An 18,610-nucleotide genomic window follows, 5' to 3' on the forward strand; every position below is an offset into this window, starting at 1 on the left:
GAAACTGGGAACATGGATCACAGGTATTTTTGCTCTAAGCACTAAACCACATGGCTTTGCAGATGTCATTAGGGTAATTCTTTATAAGGTGTATCTGTTGTTTTCCAAAGGACTTTATTCATTCACTTCCCCTTTTTATAGGATGAATGCTATAGACCTTAAAGAAACTCAAGGTGTTAAGCTTTAAAACTTCTGCTTTATAAGCAGCTAGGCCCATTAAATCATTCATAGTGACAATGCAATGAAGAAGAAAAATAGCTCATCTATTAAAACATCCTTAAGTACAGTATGCTATGTATTGGAAACAACTTTTCCTTTTCTAATGATACCTTTGTTCATTTTCCTCATGATTTACATTAGCACTGAAATAATACTGAAGGGTAGGTCTGCCTGCTGAACGCTTCACAGCCTATGATGTGATTTCACTCATATAGACACTTAAACATTGCCTTCAAAGTCATCCTTATGCTTTTGAAAAGTGTAATAAAACCCAGCAGTATTTTGAATCACAAGTGGTGTGAGCCAGATGAAGATGTGGTACACCAAATACCCTTATGCATAAGTTAGAGGCTTCCTGAGGAGTTTATAATAAAAACTTAATATTTTTTGTATTATATTCTGTCTGCTACATTCTCTTCCAGTTCATATAATAATATAAATGCTTTCCCAACTAAATTAGCTATGCTTACCATCACAATCTCAGTGCAGCTTTTTTAATCAAATAAATAATAAAGTGCTAAATAAAGGCATTCCCACCTACATCAAACTCCTGTTGTTCCGTGTAGAGTTTTTTGTAATTTATTTACCCAGGAAGACTCACGTCACATGCACATCTGGTTTTCAACCAGGTCCTGCTTTTTATCCAATTTTCCAGCTTGGTTGATGAAGACATAAGGAGGTCAAATGACTTCCTCAAGGTCACATAGTGATTCAGCATCTCAGCTGGGATTAGAACCAGGCTGCTGTAACCATTGGGCCACACAAACTCTGTATTCTAAACTCCTCTACGGGGGGTGAACAAGTTAGTAGTCTTTCTGCGTGGTATTCTGTAAGCTAACTGCAAACTTCCCTTCCTATTGCTTATAGTTTTGCATGTGCTACAGTAATGTCACATTAAGGACTTATTCACATTACAACAGTCACAGCCTCATCCTGTCCTGTTCTCGGAGAAGATTCAAGTCTGTTGTGATCAGATCCCATGTGCTGCTAAGCTCCTGAGATCTGGGTGTAGTTAATGTCACCGTTCCTGCTCCTGGTCACTCAGGCGCCGTCCCTAGGTGCAGACCCTGTGGAACCTTGCAATCCTGCCACCTGACCCTGGAACCAGTGTCTCAATCCTCCCAACCCCCAGAGTTGCATAGGCATGTTCCTTCTATGTTCCTTTTATGTTCCTTCCTTTTATGTCTGACTTAGAACAGCACTTCCTCAGCTCTTGTCCCCTAGTTCCCCGACTCTACTTGCACTACGTTGATGACATCTTCATCATCTGGACCCATTGGAAGGAGGCCCTTGAGAAATTCCATCAGGATTTCAACAATTTTCACCCCTCATCAACCTCAGCCTGGACCAGTCCACATAAGAGATCCACTTCCTGGACACTAAAGTGCTAATAAGTGATGGTCACACAAACACCACCCTATACTGGAAACGTACTGACCGCTATACTTACTTACATGCCTCCAGCTTTCATCCAGACCACATCACACGATCCATTGTCTTCAGCCAAGCCCTAAGATACAACCACATTTGCTCCAGTCCCTCAGACAGAGACAAACACCTACAGGATCTCTATCAAGCGTTCTTAAAACATCAGTACCCACCTGGGGAAGTGAAGAAACAGATTGACAGAGCTAGAAGGATACCCAGAGGTCACCTACTAATGGACAGGCCCAACTAAGAAAATAACAGAACACCGCTAGCCATCACCTACCGCTATGTAAGTGGATCAGAGAGAGTTCCAGCTCCCTTCTCCCAAATGAGGTTTTGGTGAAGGGTCATTCAAAGGAAAGGCCCAACTGGCAAAAACCCATTGTTCAAGCCAAAGGAGCCAATTAATGCTAATAGCCCTTGATGGCTTTTTCACCACTTTCCAGACATAGCTTCACTGTGTCAAGTTCCTGCAACAAAATGGATGATCTAATCCTCAGTGACTATTATGCTTACAAATAACATTAATAAAACCATATATAGTTCATAACCAGACACAGAGTTATTCCCCAAACTGTCACAACAGTCATGACATTGTAACAGTGAAAGACAGTCATTGTAACCAGTTACAAATAACATGATTTGGTTTGTGTCAACACACCATGTTTTCTGCTGTTTCAACCTTATATTTGCAGCCATGAATACTAGACTGCCTTAGAGTGTGTCTATCAGTGCATTCTGACTAGCTATACCATAGTGCACTAGCCACTGCCAAAGAATATAGATGTGGGTTTTTTTCCCAACCAACTCCTAATCCCACTAGGATTATGATAACAGATGTGGCTGTTCTGCAGCGCCCACTATTCATCTATCTTGACAATGGTGTGAATGCTTTGTCTAGGAAAAGGAAGTGCTGCTGAGAATCTTAAACTGGCCTTTGTCTTCTGATTATTACTGCCCAAAAATCATTGTAGCCCAGCTTGCATTCTGGGGCATTACATAAATGTGGGAGCAGACAGCTATGATAGGACTGAAAAAGAAAGGAGGTATATTTTTCAGTTAATGCTCTGAATATGCTTTTGCTAAGTGGTACAATGTGCAGGTTCCATATTCAGGCTGCCATTAACTTTCTTTTTAATTGTGCTTGTGTGAACCTACAACCTGCTTATTCTCATTCGGGCTTGCAAAAATATTTTCTTTATCTTCCTTTGGCTATTTATTTTCTCATGTCATTTTCTTTTCAACAACTTCACAGGTCTCTCTCTTGAATCCAACTATCTCAGAATTCCAGTTGTGTGATCACTAGTCCTTGTGGTCTAAGAATTCATAATACACATATTGAGGAATTTTTGTTTCAGCTTCTGAGCCATCTATGGTGCTGCCACCAGCTGTCAAATGTATTTTGCAAAATCCCTTTTCCCACTCCTAGGCAAAGCAATTGTTTTCTTTGTTAAAAAACAGTGGTATTTGAAATAACTTCTCGGAGGCTAGAACAATGGAATGTCACACAATAAAATGGACAGTGCTGGTAATATCAAATTACTGTTGTGAAACTGAATAGTAAAAAATAAATTGTAATAATGATAGCTGACACGTGTACAGTATCTTCCTGTAGAAAATAGCTTCAGATAATAGCTAAAGTAATAGGTCATCCTCTGTATAGTCAATTGCCAGAGACATGGAGGACTCAGAATAATGAGTGACCTGTTATAAGGGTTGATTGCTGTTAGTTCACAAAGGAGTTACTTTCTGCTCTAGCTTAGGGAGAAGCAGATGTTGACATTCTGGTCTTTAGGAGAACCTTTTTTTTTCTTTTGAAGATGCCTGAAAATGCAGAAAAATTAAAAAGGTCCTTGATAACATCTTTCTAAAATGGACAGATGCACACTTTTGTTTGTCCTGAAATATAGAAGGTCAGATGTCCAGGCAAAGATCCTAACCACGTGTACAATCTCTAACATTCTTTTCACTTTTTCCAAGGGGGCAGGCTTCTTGCTAAGATTGATAAGACCTATAGGAAAAAAGAAGCACTCTGTGTCTGCCGCTTCTCATTCTATTTCATACTTTGATTTCAGTTGTTGTTTTTTTTTAATTCTGACACAGCAGAGTTTAGAACTGTGCCTTGGTTCATGCCAAAGAAAAATGTTAGCCTAGACATTAATCAAGCAGTATCTCTCCCTCAACCCAAAATGTGACAAAAGAAGAATCTTGAATGTGGGCTGTACTCTTAAATGTTACCTGAGAAGGACAAATGCTCTGAGAAATGGATTATCCCATCATTTCCTTTGGAGTAGCACAAAAAGGCAAACCACTTCCAAAGCAACTGTTGCTTTAGTGGTTTAGTTCAGCATACTTCCAGGAAAGGTTCTCTTATCTCCAATCTGTTTAAAAACCCATCAGATCAGAGGTCAGGCTAACTCCTGGGTAAAAATGGAAATGGCCTCTATAAATCTGTAATTCCATCCATTTGTTTTCTAATCATGAGGGTGGACACATTAATCATTAGGCGTAGTTTTTGGCTAATAAATTCTGAAGGCTGTAATATAGTATTCATCATTTTTTTTTATTTGCCTTAAAAACTCTTCTTTCCCCACTCTAATTCAGCTCATTTATATTGCTTTTAAGAGCTTGCTAGTATGGATTTTTGGAGCTACTTGCTCAAGAATAGGAATTTTTTTCCTCCTCCTAAAAAGGATTTCTGAGAGAACAGCTCCAGTAATCCCTGTACTCATTCCGCTGGTGTTCTGTACTGTTGATGTTATCCAGTTCAGTTTTCTTTATTTTTTGCTGTACTAAACATGGCACATCTTTTTAACACACCAATGTCATTGTTAAATAAGCACAACTTTTAAGATCCATAATCCATTTTACTTCCAAGAAGCAAGGTTTCATGGTAGGCCAGGGTGTTCAGTAATATCATACTTGTCTCTCTTGTAGTGCGATGCCTAAGTGAAAAAAAAGTTTTAAGGCATTCCAAAGACACTTTAGTTGTAGTTTGTGTATTGACAATTTATCTTGTTGGTATTAACATCTGTAATGGCCTTCTAAGCAAGAACAATACTTTGGATTAATTCTGAAATATTATTTTTACGTGGTTATAGAAGGTGGTAAATTCAGAAGCCTCTAAGTGACTTAACATCATTAGCCCCATTGAAAGTCTCTTCCTTGCCCCCTTAGGAAAGTGAAACCATGAGTGACCTTCACCTGACACCCTATCACATGGTGTTTAAAGGCCTACATATCTTAATTTATACATCTTCCATCCCCCCTTGCTAGTCCTTTATATATCCTCCCCCATGTGCGTACACACTTTAAGACAGCGGTTCTCAAAGTATGGGGTGGGCCTCCCAGGGGAGCCACGGGAATGTGTTAAGGAAGGCAAGAGCTATGTGTGGGCTTTTTTAAGAGCTCTGGCTGTCAGTCCCATGTGACTGGGGCTTGTGCAGAAAGGCTGAGAACACCTGGGAGGCAGGGATAAAGGAGACAACTGGAACTCCACTGCTCCGGGGCCAACAGCTGGATCCCCATCAGCTGGGCTCGGGCTCTCCCCCACACCCATCCATCACTGGGAGGGGGTTCAGGCTGTCCTTTCTCTCCTCTCCCCCCCCCCCTCCTCCCCATCACTCATCTGCACGCGGCGGGGCTCTGGCTGTCAACCCCAGGGTGGGAGCAGCAGCAGCAGAGATGTAAGGGCGGTCATGGGGCATTAAGTCTGCTGTGAAAAGTGATATTGACTTTTCACATTGCCACCCTTACGTCTGTGCTGCTGCTGACACGGCGCTGCTTTCAGAGCTGGATGCCAGTATATGTACTTTGAGTGGCGGAGGGCATAAATGACTACAGACACAAAGCAGGGGGGCCCAAACAAATAAATTTGAGAACCACTGCTTTTAAGAGATACTGGTATAAATCTTCATACTATGGTACTTCTTATTTCTTACCTGCTTTGATGAGCAATGAAGTGGTTGACCATGATATTAAAGTATTACACCTGCTAAGTGAGCATCCATTAAAATCCTGGGGAAGTTTACACCATGGAGCTATTGTTTCAAACTCCCTGCAAATTTGGGCAGACCTCTCTTTATAAGTTACACTTCTTTCGTGTTTTGAAGCTTTCTCTATGTCGGTAGTAGCTAAAGACTTTAGAACGGTCGTACTCTGGATAAGTCAGAGATTTGTCAGGCCCTTCCCCATCCTGAGAAACACTGATGTAGCCTAAGTCATCTTATTCACTTGGAGCAAGTAAGTAAATGCTTACTAAGGAATCAAGTGTGACTAAAATCCATTGCCATGGAAGGGGTAATGCAAGGTCAGTGGGATCTCCAGGTGGCAGTGTAAGTTGGGAGGGTGCAGCATGTGCACCCCCACAATGCTGGGACAGTTCCATTAGCACTTGTAGAGACTTGGAAGGACCCAAACCATTCTGAGGAGGTTAGACGCATCGCTAGCCTGAAACAGTTCTCTTGGGGAGAACAAGGACTGCTGTTGTGCCTGGCCCTATGTTGGTGCATAAAGTGCCTCTTCTACCCATTTCTCACTCATTTGCAATCATTTAAGTTTGCATACGATTGTCAGGCTAATAGCAGTTAAACTCAAATCATAGTGCTAATAACCACAAGCAATACTTTTTCCTAAAGAAAGGTATCCAATATACACAGTATTAAAGTTTTGGTAATAGGGTATTTGTTTACTTATGGAAGATATGCAGACTCTGTTTCTCAGTGACCATTGCACTGAGATGCTATGATGATAGCTTTTGGCTACTGGGAACCAGTGGAATTTGAATTGATTTTTTTCCACCATTTAAAGGTTGATCAATATGAAAAGCAAATATGCCTGTAATTTTACATATACATTTTTAATCCATTTTGTCAGTCAATGAAACTGCAGAGATCAGGATGACAGACCTTTTCTTTTATGTTTAAAAACAATGTGGAGTCCAGTGGCACCTTAAAGACTTCTTCAGATGCATGGTGTTTATGGATGTTTATCCATGCATCTGAAGAAGTGGTTTTTTTAGCCACGAAAGCTTATGCCCAAATAAATCTGTTAGTCTTTAAGGGGCCACTGGACTCCTTCTTGTTTTTGTGGCTACAGACTAAGATGGCTACCCCTCTGATACTTTTATGTTTAATCATTCTGGAACTGGTATTTAATGACAGAAAAATCTGAAGACATTTTCAGGCATTGTTGGAGTAATTTTGTGGCCACATTTTTACCCGTTCTGTGTGGTCACTCAATTAAAAAATGATAGGTGTGCAGCTGAGGCCCTCTAGTGTAACAATTGAGCATTGCTTTACTCAGGCAGATACCCATTTTAAGAAATTTATTTCAAATACAAAAAAAACAGGAGTACTTGTGGCACCTTAAAGACTAACAAATTTAAGGTGCCACAAGTACTTCTGTTTTTTTTGCGGATACAGACTAACACGGCTGCTGCTCTGAAACATTTCAAATACAGTCATTCTAAGGCCCTTCCGTTCAAAGGACCACTTTGTCCTACAGTGTGTCTGATGACCTGTTAAGAGAGACAAGGCAGGTGAGGTAGTATTGTTTTTTTTATTGGACCAACTTCTGTTCGTGAGAGAGACAAGCTTTTGAGTTCTTGACATCTGGGTGACTTACTCTGAATAGTACAGCTAAATACAAGATGGAACAGATTGTTTAGCGTACATAGTTAATACATTTTTCAAGGGACCATTCAAGGTGAAGTGGTTAGTTAACACCCCCTAGTCGGAGGAAGGAATGGGAAGCTGCTGGTGGAGGGGACGAGAGTTGTGTTAGTGGGTTTATATACATTGTTGTAATAAGCCATAAATCCAGTGTCTCTTCAGTCCATGATTTTTAGTGTCTAGCAAAGTTATGAATTTAAGCGTCCAGGCTCATTTTTTAAAAGTGTTGTGCAGGTTTCCTTTGAGGATGAGAACTGATAGATCGGATATAGAGATCACTTTGTGAAAATGTTCATGCACAGGTAATATGGTGATTTTGTCTTTTATTATTTTCCTGTGTGAATTCATTTGAGAGTGTAATGATTGTCAGGTTTCACCCATGTAGTTGCTGTTGGGGTATTTAATGCACAGTTTGAGATAAACCACACGTTTTTATAGTCATGGGTAGGAGCCATTGATTTTGAAAGGTGTGTTGTGTGGGGTGTCGATAATTGTTGCAGTGGAGATATGTCTGTAGGTTTTGCATCTGTTGTTCTGGCATGGTCTGGTGCTGCTTTGAGTTGGTGTGTCCTGGTCTATGGGGAGTTTGTTTCTGATGATGAGCTTGGAGAGGTTGGGGGTTGTTTGAAGGCCAGAAGAGGGAGTTCAGGAAAGATTTCTTTCAGAATGGAGTCTCCATCAAGTTTGGGTTGTCATTGTTTGATGATACCCTGTATGGGTTCCAGTGTGGGGCAGTAGGTGACAACTAGGGGTAGGCAGTTGAAGGGGGATGTTTATTCCTTGTATTGAAGCAGGTTCTCTCAGGGTATTTGGGTGGCCTGTTCCATGGTGCGATCTACTTCTCTGTGGATCATCCTTGTTTGATAAAGGTGGTTTTGAATGTGTTACAGTGTATATCCTGGACTTCCTCCTCAGAGCATATTCTGTGGTATCCAAGTGCCTGTCTGAAGATAACAGATTTCTTGGGTAGTTGTTCTGAAGCAGATCGTGGTGTCCAGGAAGTTGATGCTGGTATGAGAGTGTTCCAGAGATAGTTTAATGGATGCATGGTGGTTGTTGAAGTTGTGGTGAAAATCTATGAAGGAGTTTGTCATCAGTCCAGAGGATGAAAATATCTGTGTAGCTCCAGGTACATGGTGTATTTGTCTTCTTTGTAAGATAGGTTGCCTTGCACACCATTTCCCTACCTGACTGTGAAATCTTCTACCTGCCACTTTGTTCTCTATGTTTTGCTTGACAAATCACTGGTCATCCAAAGACCCCTTTTCTAATGACAATATAAACATTTTCAAGCTCTGTTAGAATGAAATAATTTTTGTTAGTAGCTTTTATTATGCATTTTATTGTGAGAACTTAGGAACAACTAGCATACTGAAAATGTGAAGAAACTACTTTTTCAACTAGCAACTACATAATGCTAAGTTTTAGTACAGTCATATTCTTTGTGTTTGTCCCAGGAATGACTAGGATGGACCTGGTATCCTTACATTGATCAAGCTCATCACCCTTGGTGTTCAGGTAGTAGCATTGCTTTCAGGACTGTATTGGTGTATTCGCTCCCTTGCACCATTATTAAAAATAAATTATTCAAAATTTAAAAAAAAATTGAGGGAATCTGAAAGACTTTTGCATGCGGGTCTTGCCCTCTAAATTTAAGGGCCTAACTCTGATGGTGTCTCTTTATAAAAAAGTGTTGGTTGCACAATTGTTAAAAGCTTCATAAATGTACAATTCCTGTCACACCTAGTGAAGGTAAACATTTATGCTGGAACTGCCTGGGAGACTGAGAATATTCATACATAAAGGAATTTAAATAGCAAGTGCTTTTCTGTTTCATTTGTTACTAATGAAGATGTCTCTAATAAACCACGGTGTTTTCTTACTCTGTCTGCAATGAAATTTTAAATTTTTATTTATGATGTCCATCTGTTGCTGTAGAACTGTTATGTGACTTCACTGGTTTAAAACTCTTACTAGCAACATCTAAGTGTGTATCTTAAACAAGAGGCTCACCTTGACAATCAGCCAGCTTGGGACATGCTGGTTTTGTTTGTTCTTTTTTAGATCAGGGACTGGACCTGAAAGGTGGATGGATAGATGTTTGTTTTCATCTAAAGTCTAGAAAGTCTGAGTTGCCAAACAGTGTGAGAATGTATTCAGAATAAAAATAAATAAATTAAATTGAGGGAATCTGGAAGACTTTTGCATCTGGGTCTTGCCCTCTATATTTAAGGGCCTAACTCTGATGGTGTCTCTTTATAAACAAGTATCTGTGCAGAGGGCTAGCCAAGAGGAATCTGTTTATCATTCTGATGTTTCTCATGGTTCTTGACCAGACAGTTGTGGACTCTGTGTGTGCGCGTGTGTGTGAGAGAGCGCTTCTTTTTTACTGCAGGGGACGCAATAAGCGTCTATGAAAGTTGTCACAGTAATTGGTAACTTTCTTGGGGCGCATGCACATGTTGGAGTGACTTCTACTTTAAGTTTCACCATTATATCCATGGAGAAAAAAATGCACAAAACAAGGATCAGTTTTAATGCAGTTTTTATTTTTTAAAGGTGAGGTGAGTGTGCTACATACTGCTTTATACGCATGTAAATTATACTATATCCTGCAGATTCCTGACACCGTAGTGTATGGGTGCTGGAGAACATTTGTTCAAATTAAATCTGTTCGGGGAGGCTGGCAGCAGCACTAGTCTATTCTGTCGCAAGTGAGATTAGTGTGCTAGTTCATTTTCAGTTCCTTGTGGGATAATACTGTATATTGCACAGAATTCAGTAGAGTTTATCATTGATGTCAGCCTCTCCTTAAGGGGATATTGATGACTAAGGCAAGATGGAGAATTTTGTACCTTGAATATTGAGTATTTATAAATGGCACTTGATACATGAGGTACATACAGTATTCGGTATTGATCCCTTATAACCTTTCTGGAACTGGAGTACTCTGGTTAGCTGCATCTCAAGTAACTGCAGTGATCACTATGTTTTTTCCTGCCCTCTGTGCTACCAGCTTAGAAAATGCTGTGTCTCAGTCCAGTTGGAGGAGTGTGCTAGTGCTATTACTGAAGGATTAACTTTTTTTTATTCCCATCTTTTCAGGCTAACCACTTTGATACACCTAGTGTACCGCCTCCACTGAACCTGGGGGAATTCCCTCTCCCAGCCACCTGAATTTATTTCATTGGTGCATTTTGTAGGTAAATTCTAAAGTAGAGCTGGTAATACTATGTAGGAGGAACTGTCTCTGGCCAAAGGCAATTATATGAAGGGGTGATTAACAGTTCACGGGAGTGGGAGTGGGGAGTGCACAGCATTCAGAACAAATCCTTCAGTCTGAGCATTAAGTATATGAGACTCAAAAGATTAAGGAAATAATCTAGCTGCAAATAGAATATGGGAATGGAGTAATTAGTTGACCTTCTGGATGCTGCTACATACCTGTCTTCTCCTGGCATTATCTCTTTGTTTCTCCTCTCCCTCCCCCCAATATAATTGCCCTAGCTCAGACACGATCCCACGGTTATACACCTACTTTATCCCAGCAAGCTTGCTTTGCATCTCTTGCTTGTGTTCCTCACCCTAGCTAATCAGCTATTTACCTTCCCCTCCTACCTCTACCCTCACTAATGCTTGTGATATGCTCTAGAAAGTTCCAAATACTAGTTTTGTGGTGACTGGAAAAAAACCCACAACCTTTGGTGCAGCATTAATGCTGCTGCTAGATAGAAAAAATAAACTGTCTGAGGAAATCTGGTGACATCAACTAAACTACTGCTAGGAAGCAGCAAACATAGCTGAACAATATGAAAAAATATATTTTGGTTTTGCTTATTTAAACTTTGCCTAAGGTTGGGAAAGAGCTTTGCAAGCTCCTTATGAAGCCTAAACTTTGCAAGTCTGGAGGAGGGTGGGGAAAAATTGCCCCCCTCAACCTTCATCAGTAGATGAGAAGGAATAACTCAATTAGAGTCCAGTGTAACAAAAGGAAATCAAATCATCAGTATCCATAACTTACATACTTATTTGCAATTTTTTAAAAAAGGAAATGGGTACAGTATGTTGTTCTACTTTTCAGCTTTTCAAGGATTTTACGCATAGCATATGAGGTATTGCAGGGTTTGCAATATATGAACAAACATGGAATGGTCCACCGAGCACTCTCCCCTCACAATATCCTCCTGGATCGAGAGGTAAGGCTACTGGAATATCCTCTTAAGCAATCAAAGTCAGTGACACATCGTACATTTTGGGGCCTGGCCAGTGAGAAATGGCTTTAGGATCCTTCTGGATGAAATATTTTCTATAATTGAGACTTTTTATAGTCAAAACAACAAGTGTTCTCAAAATGTATAGAATTTCAGATGTGTTTACAGGTTAGTCCCTTTTCCACATCTCCCAGCCCAGGTTTTTTACCCTTTGTCTCTTTTTTTTAAGGAAGTTGTGCTATTATGACTTTTTTTTTTTCTTTTTTTTGTATTGGTATTCCTAGGCCACCTTGACTACTGCTGTAGGATAATTTAACCCTTAAGCATAGTTGTGGATAATGCTGCATATCTATCTATCTATCTATCTATCTATCTATCTATCTATCTATCTATCTATCATTATCCACAACTATGCTTAAGGGTTAAATTATCCTACAGCAGTAGTCAAGGTGGCCTAGGAATACCAATACAAAAAAAAGAAGAAAAAAAGTCATAATAGCACAACTTCCTTTAAAAAAAAGAGACAAAGGGTAAAAAACCTTTTTTTATCTCTCTCACTCTCACTCACACACACACACACACACACACACACACACACACACACACACACACACACACACACACACACACACACACACACACACACACACACACACACACACACACAGTTTAGTATTTGCTTTTTAAATGGTGGTGTATTTTTGTTTCATAATCTGAGTGGATCAATACAGTCCCAAGTTCTGATCGTTCTCTCCATCTGTCACAGATTTTCTAGTTTGCAGAAAGGAATATGGATGCTATGTACAAAAAGCAAGAAAAACCATAATGGATGTAGTCAGAGCAGTCACATCAGTGCATTGAAACGAAGGAGCCTAATTGTGCTTTTTTTTTTTTAACTCCTCTTTAAATGAGCCAAATAGTACTACCACTGTCTCTCATCTCAAATCCTACCTTTGCAATGAAGTGGGAAAGGGAACAGGCAGAAACACTGTTGTTCTGTTTCTTTGCTTTGGATAAATGACATGTATTTCAATTTGATGAAAGCTGAGTTAATAGAAAATGAAATCCCTGAGGAACAAAAGTACTCAGGATTTTAAGATGGTATTAAAGATTTAAAATAGATGACAGGAGACAGGGAGCTGGAGAGAGCAGTTACATGGACTTTTAAAGGGTTGATTTCATCATCCCCCCCCCATTAAATTGCTTAAAAATCTGATGTGTTGTAGTCTTCACCCAGACATCAAACCCATTTTGGTGCAGCCTAACATGTGACCATGGTAAAATGAGAGTTTGTATGTCAGGCTTGGGCCTAGAGTTATTTCTTTATAACTAAATAACCCGGGAAAACTTGGCTTTATAGTGGGAGTGTTAACGTAACCTTCTCTAAAGCAGCACAGATGTCCTTGCTCTGACTTCAGAGAGGAAACAACTGTGGTAATGTATAGGGGTAATATGCAGCAAATGTTCTTTTAACATCATTATGGATGGGAGATGAATGAAAAGGAATGAGTTAGTGTCAGAGAGAAGGTTGGTAATGAAAGTTAGGTATGGAATTGATGGGAAGGGAGGAAGGAGAGGACTGAGTAAATGAAATGATAAATGGAATGAGGGAGAAGAGAAGAAGAATGCACTCCAATTTTTAAACCTGAGTGGAAGTAGTTGGGGGGAAAAATATGTTTTGGATGCAAGAAGAAAAAAATGAAGGAACATTGCTTATGACTGCACAGAAAGTAAGGAAACTTGGCTTAATATTCTCTTAGTGTGGTGTTCATTTTATTTCCCAGTATGCTGCCCGCACAAGTAAACACTCTCATTAATTTCCAATAAAGTTTTGTCTGCCTGTAGGAATCAGGACCTGAGAAGCTGGGTTTTGTATTTTTAAAAAACACTTGGGACAAATAGAAAATTTCAGTCTCCATCTCTTTCTGACATTTCTCAGATTCCTAGCACAATTTAAAAGAATTTATATATTTTTAATTCTTTCTGTGTCCTATGTAATAAGTAGAGTTTCATTGCTAATATATTTTTTCTTTTACAGGGGCATATTAAATTGGCTAAGTTTGGACTATACCACATGACAGCTCATGGTGTTGATGTTGATTTTCCTATAGGGTAAGGATACATACATGCAATATAGACCTCTTAGGCATTGTATATTTGATAGTAAATTGTTGGGAGCACACACTGAAATGTATGAAAGCTTGCAAGGAAAGATTAAACATTAATTAAGGGGAAATATGCCTGTAGAACTTTTTTTAATCTGTAACTCTGTGTGCTTTGTATTTTTGGGTGAGTGAATGAATAATTAGTTTTGAAGAAAATGTTTTTGAGTCACTTTAACCACCTCAGTCATCATTTGTTCCTGGAGTCTGAGGTGCTAACCATGGCTGGGCCTGTCGCATTAACATGGTTGGGAACCAGGGGGTTGCATCCCGGAGATCCAATCTAGGAGTGGTTTGACCACAAGGTTCTATCCAATGAGAGGTACAGGAAACCACATTTGTCAGCTGAGGGGATACTCTTCGGAGGGACTAAAAGGAGTTAAGGTGCAGTTCTCCTTGTAACCGTGACACCTAATAAGAGTCAAAGAGGAAATGGGTACATATATAGACAACAAGAATATCCAGAGTTGTAATTAATACAAATACAGAGTTTTGTCTTAACCTAACAACTAATTATTAGAGCTTAGATTTATTTTTGTGGAGACAGATTATACCACATATGCCTTCTGTGGGATTCTTACACACCTTCCTCTGAAACATCTGTTGATGGCCACTTTCAGACACAGTGGCCCTCTGGTCTGATCCACTGTGGCAGCTGTTATATTCCTTTGTAGAAGTTGTTAATGTGACATCTGCTTTCAGTTCCCAAATAGTATAATTATTAGCCTGGTATGCAGGCCAGATACAGGAGATGGGTAGAAAATGAATAACAAAACTTTTACGTAATCACAGTACACCAAGAAATGCAAATACATAATGAATACAGAATGAAAGTAAATAACCCTTATAAACATCCATTCAAGTTATAGCTGAATGCAACATGCTTAAATCTATTCATTTGGAGTGTCCAACCTGAGATGCCCTGATGGGATCAGATTGGGGTGTCTAACTGTAATAGAAACAATGCAGATTTCAGAGTAGCAGCCGTGTTAGTCTCTATCCGCAAAAAGAACAGGAGTACTTGTGGCACCTTAGAAACTAACAAATTTATTTGAGCATAAGCTTTCGTGGGCTACAGCCCACTTCATTGGATGCATGTAGTGAAAAATACAGTAGGAAGATGTATATACACACAGAGAACATGAAACAATGGGTGTTACCATACACACTATAAGGAGAGTGATCAGTTAGGGTGAGCTATTATCAGCAGGAGAGAAAAAGAACTGTTTGTAGTGGTAATGAAAATGGCCCATTTCCAGCAAGTGACAAGGAGATGTGAGGAACTGTGGGGTGGGGGGTGGGGAGAATAAGCATGGGGAAATAGTTTTACTTTGTGTAATGGCCCATCCGCTCCCAGTCTTTATTGAAGCCCAATTTGATGGTGTCCAATTTGCAGATTAATTCCAATTCAGCAGTCTCTCGTTGGAGTCTGTTTTTTGAAGTTTTTTTGTTGTAATATTGCGACTTTTAGGTCTGTAATTGAGTGGCCAGAGAGATTGAAGTGTTCTCCAACTGGTTTTTGAATGTTATAATTCTTGACGTCTGATTTGTGTCCATTTATTCTTTTACATAGAGACTGTCCAGTTTGGCCAATGTACATGGCAGAGGGGCATTGCTGGCACATGATGACATATATCACATTGGTAGATGTGCAGGTGAACGAGCCCCTATTGGCGTGGCTATGATGGTATCCCCTGAATAGATATGTGGACAGAGTTGGCAACGGGTTTTGTTGCAAGGATAGGTTCCTGGGTTAGTGTTTTTGTTCTGTGGTATGTGGTTGCTGGTGAGTATTTGCTTCAGGTATGGGGGCTGTCTGTAAGCAAGGACTGGCCTGTCTCCCAAGATCTGTGAGAGTGATGGATTGTCCTTCAGGATAGGTTGTAGATCCTTGATGATGCGCTGGAGAGGTTTTAGTTGGGGGCTGAAGGTGATGGCTAGTGGCGTTCTGTTACTTTCTTTATTGGGACTGTCCTGTAGTAGGTGACTTCTGGGCACTCTTCTGGCTCTGTCAATTTGTTTCTTCACTTCAACAGGTGGGTATTGTAGTTGTAAGAACGCTTGATAGAGATCTTGTTGGTGTTTGTCTCTGTCTGAGGGATTGGAGCAAATGCAATTGTATGGTAGAGCTTGGCTGTAGTCAATGGATTGAGTGGTGTGGTCTGGATGAAAGCTGGAGGCATGTAAGTAAGTATAGCGGTCAGTAGGTTTCCGGTATAGGGTGGTGTTTATGTGGCCATCATTTATTAGTACTGTAGTGCCCAGGAAGTGGATCTCTTCTGTGGACTGGTCCAGGCTGAGTTTGATGGTGGGGTGGAAATTGTTGAAATCATGATGGAATTCCTCAAGGGCTTCTTTTCCATGAGTCCCAGATGGTGAAGATGTTATCAATGTAGCGCAAGTAGAGTAGGGGTTTTAGGAGACAAGAGCTGAGGAAGTGTTGTTCTAAGTCAGCCATAAAAATTTTGGCATACTGTGGATACTGTTCCTGACGGCTTGTTGTCCATCTTAGTGTGGAATGTTGGTGTAGAGGGCTTCTATATCCATAGTGGCTAAGATGGTGTTTTCAGGAAGATCACTAATAGATTGTAGTTTCCTCAGGAAGTTCAGTGGTGTCTCGAAGATAGCTAGGAGTGCTGGTAGCATAGGGCCTGAGGAGGGAGTCTACATAGCCAGACAGTCCTGCCAGGGTGCCAATGCCTGAGATGATGGGGCATCCAGGATTTCCAGGTTTATGGATCTTGGGTAGCAGATAGAATACCCCTGCTCAGGATTCTAGCGGTGTGTCTGTGCAGATTTGCTCTTGTGCTTTTTCAGGGAGTTTCCTGAGTAGATGGTATAGTTTCTTTTGGTAACCCTCAGTGGGATCAGAGGGTAATGGCTTGTGGAATGTGGTGTCGAAGAGCTGCCTAGCAGCCTCTTGTTCATATTCCGACCTATTTATGATGACAACAGCACCTCCTTTGTCAGCCACCCACAGTTTCATCATTTTTTTCAAACACAGAGTTTAAAAAAAGTTAATTAACAATACAATTTTAAACTTTAGCCTTAGAGAGTAACTCTGATGGCAAGGCAAATTCCACATAAATTCACCACCATTTAGCCAAATACTTTAACCGTAAACCAGTTGGTCAGCTTAAATAAACTGCAATTTCTAGTTCTAAAAGTGTCCTTAGATATTAAGATTTAAGTGACCTTTAATATGCCTAAAATTTATGTTTTTATCAAAAGCAAATTTATTTTGGTTCATTTTTATTTTTTTGCATGTTACTTCATCACTTCATTTTCCTGGATAATGTTTCATGTATTGATGTGCCCATGTGTGAGAAAAAGATAGCTTGGTATTGTCCACTATTAGTTCTCCTTCCCCAATAAGTAGTGGTCCTCGGCTTTTCTTTGTCTTTCTCTTGCTTCTAATATATGCATATAACTTCTTTTATGCACCTTGGTATGTGTAATTCATTTTATGTCTTAGCTTTTCTGATTTTGTCCCCACATACTGTCCCTGTTCTTTTGGACTCATCTTTAGCAATTTGTCTGTTGTCCTCTACCTTCAGATTTGCAACCAATTCCTCTTTGCGTGAAGAGGACTGCCCCCCAGTTGCTTCTTCCACGTTCTGAAACAAGAAGTTGTCTCCAACACATTCCAAGAACCTATTGTTTCAAAATCTTTTGTAGTTCCCTGTAAGTGAGAGAATAGTTTCTTCAACTTCTGAATTATATTGGTCCTCAAAGTTTTACAGGATCATTCTCTGTTGCCCCCTTGCTTTTTTTCCTGTGTCCTTATTAGTAACTTCCTCTATATTTATCTCTTTTTGTCACTTCAGTAACTTTCTGGCTCCTGTAGTCAGGCTTCTTTTGACGCTTTGTAATCTTTGGGACATTTTTTAACTAACAACGGACCTTTGGCTTCTGAAGCTACGAACATCAGCAGCTATGGCCTCTCTACCCCCAAAAAAGTTGACTTCTCAGTTTTAAGTATTGTACCATCTATGGCTGATTCATACTGAACAAGCTTTAAATGGAAAAAAATTAAGATGAGTTGTTGAGGCCATTGTTGTTTTTTATTTGGTTTATTTTCCATCTGTTGCTTAACTAACTTAAAAGTTGTCTGATGGCTATGAACTGAATATTGGGAATGATATAATTGTTGACATTATAAAGAAATCAACAAGGAAGAACACATACTGAAAAAGCACTTGTAATTTTAGGTTAAATACAAGCATATGGTAAAGTTTAATGAACATTTTTTCTGTTGTGTAAAACACTTTTTAAAAAAAATAAATCTTGCCACCATTCACTCCTGCTCACAAAAAACACTTGTATAAAGAAAAACATGGATTTTTCATATACTGGATATTACAGTGGCTCTGTCTGCAAAGTTTGACCTACTATGCTTTCGGGGCATTCTAAAGTTGCTGTGCACTTTTAGTGAGTTTTTGCTTTTATCCTTTTTTTTTTTTCAGTACAAGAACTTCTTTTTACTAGTGTAGTTGACAGTGTCTTAATGTACAAATTCTTACCTCTTGTTGCATTGTTATAGGTACCCATCATACCTGGCACCTGAAGTAATTGCACAGGGATTTGTCAAACCTAGTGATCACACTCAGAGTGAGAAGCTGCTGCCCTCTGGCCCTAAATCAGATGTGTGGTCTCTTGGTATTATTTTATTTGAGCTTTGTGTGGTATGTTACTGAGTAATTCTTGTGTGTTTGATTATATGACACTCAGCGAAGAATTTTGTGTACATGTGTTTTCACTTTATACCTATGTCAACTCAAGAAAAGCTGTTTTGCAAGTAATGGTTAAATTAACAATAACTATTCAGTGGATTCTAATGATGCTTACTGTTGGAGCATAACACTGGGAAAACTCATCTTGTCACCAAAGAATTGAGTTCCTGTGTGGTGTCATGGAT

At 39.7% G+C, this 18,610-nt stretch overlaps 1 protein-coding gene across 4 annotated transcripts in view; it reads left to right on the forward strand.

Annotated features, from left to right (window-relative positions):
* TBCK (TBC1 domain containing kinase) overlaps window positions 1–18,610 on the forward strand; it is a 172,628-nt gene that overhangs the window by 29,796 nt on the left and 124,222 nt on the right. For all 4 annotated transcript variants that reach the window (XM_039539380.1, XM_039539379.1, XM_039539381.1 and 1 more), the window contains exons 4-6: window positions 11,401–11,515; window positions 13,569–13,642; window positions 18,236–18,377. In XM_039539380.1, coding sequence (XP_039395314.1) covers window positions 11,401–11,515; window positions 13,569–13,642; window positions 18,236–18,377 — 331 coding nt within the window. The remainder of the gene's footprint in view (window positions 1–11,400; window positions 11,516–13,568; window positions 13,643–18,235; window positions 18,378–18,610) is intronic.

This window comes from Mauremys reevesii, linkage group 5 (genome assembly GCF_016161935.1).
Source record: "Mauremys reevesii isolate NIE-2019 linkage group 5, ASM1616193v1, whole genome shotgun sequence".
In the NCBI taxonomy this organism is placed as follows: domain Eukaryota; kingdom Metazoa; phylum Chordata; order Testudines; family Geoemydidae; genus Mauremys; species Mauremys reevesii.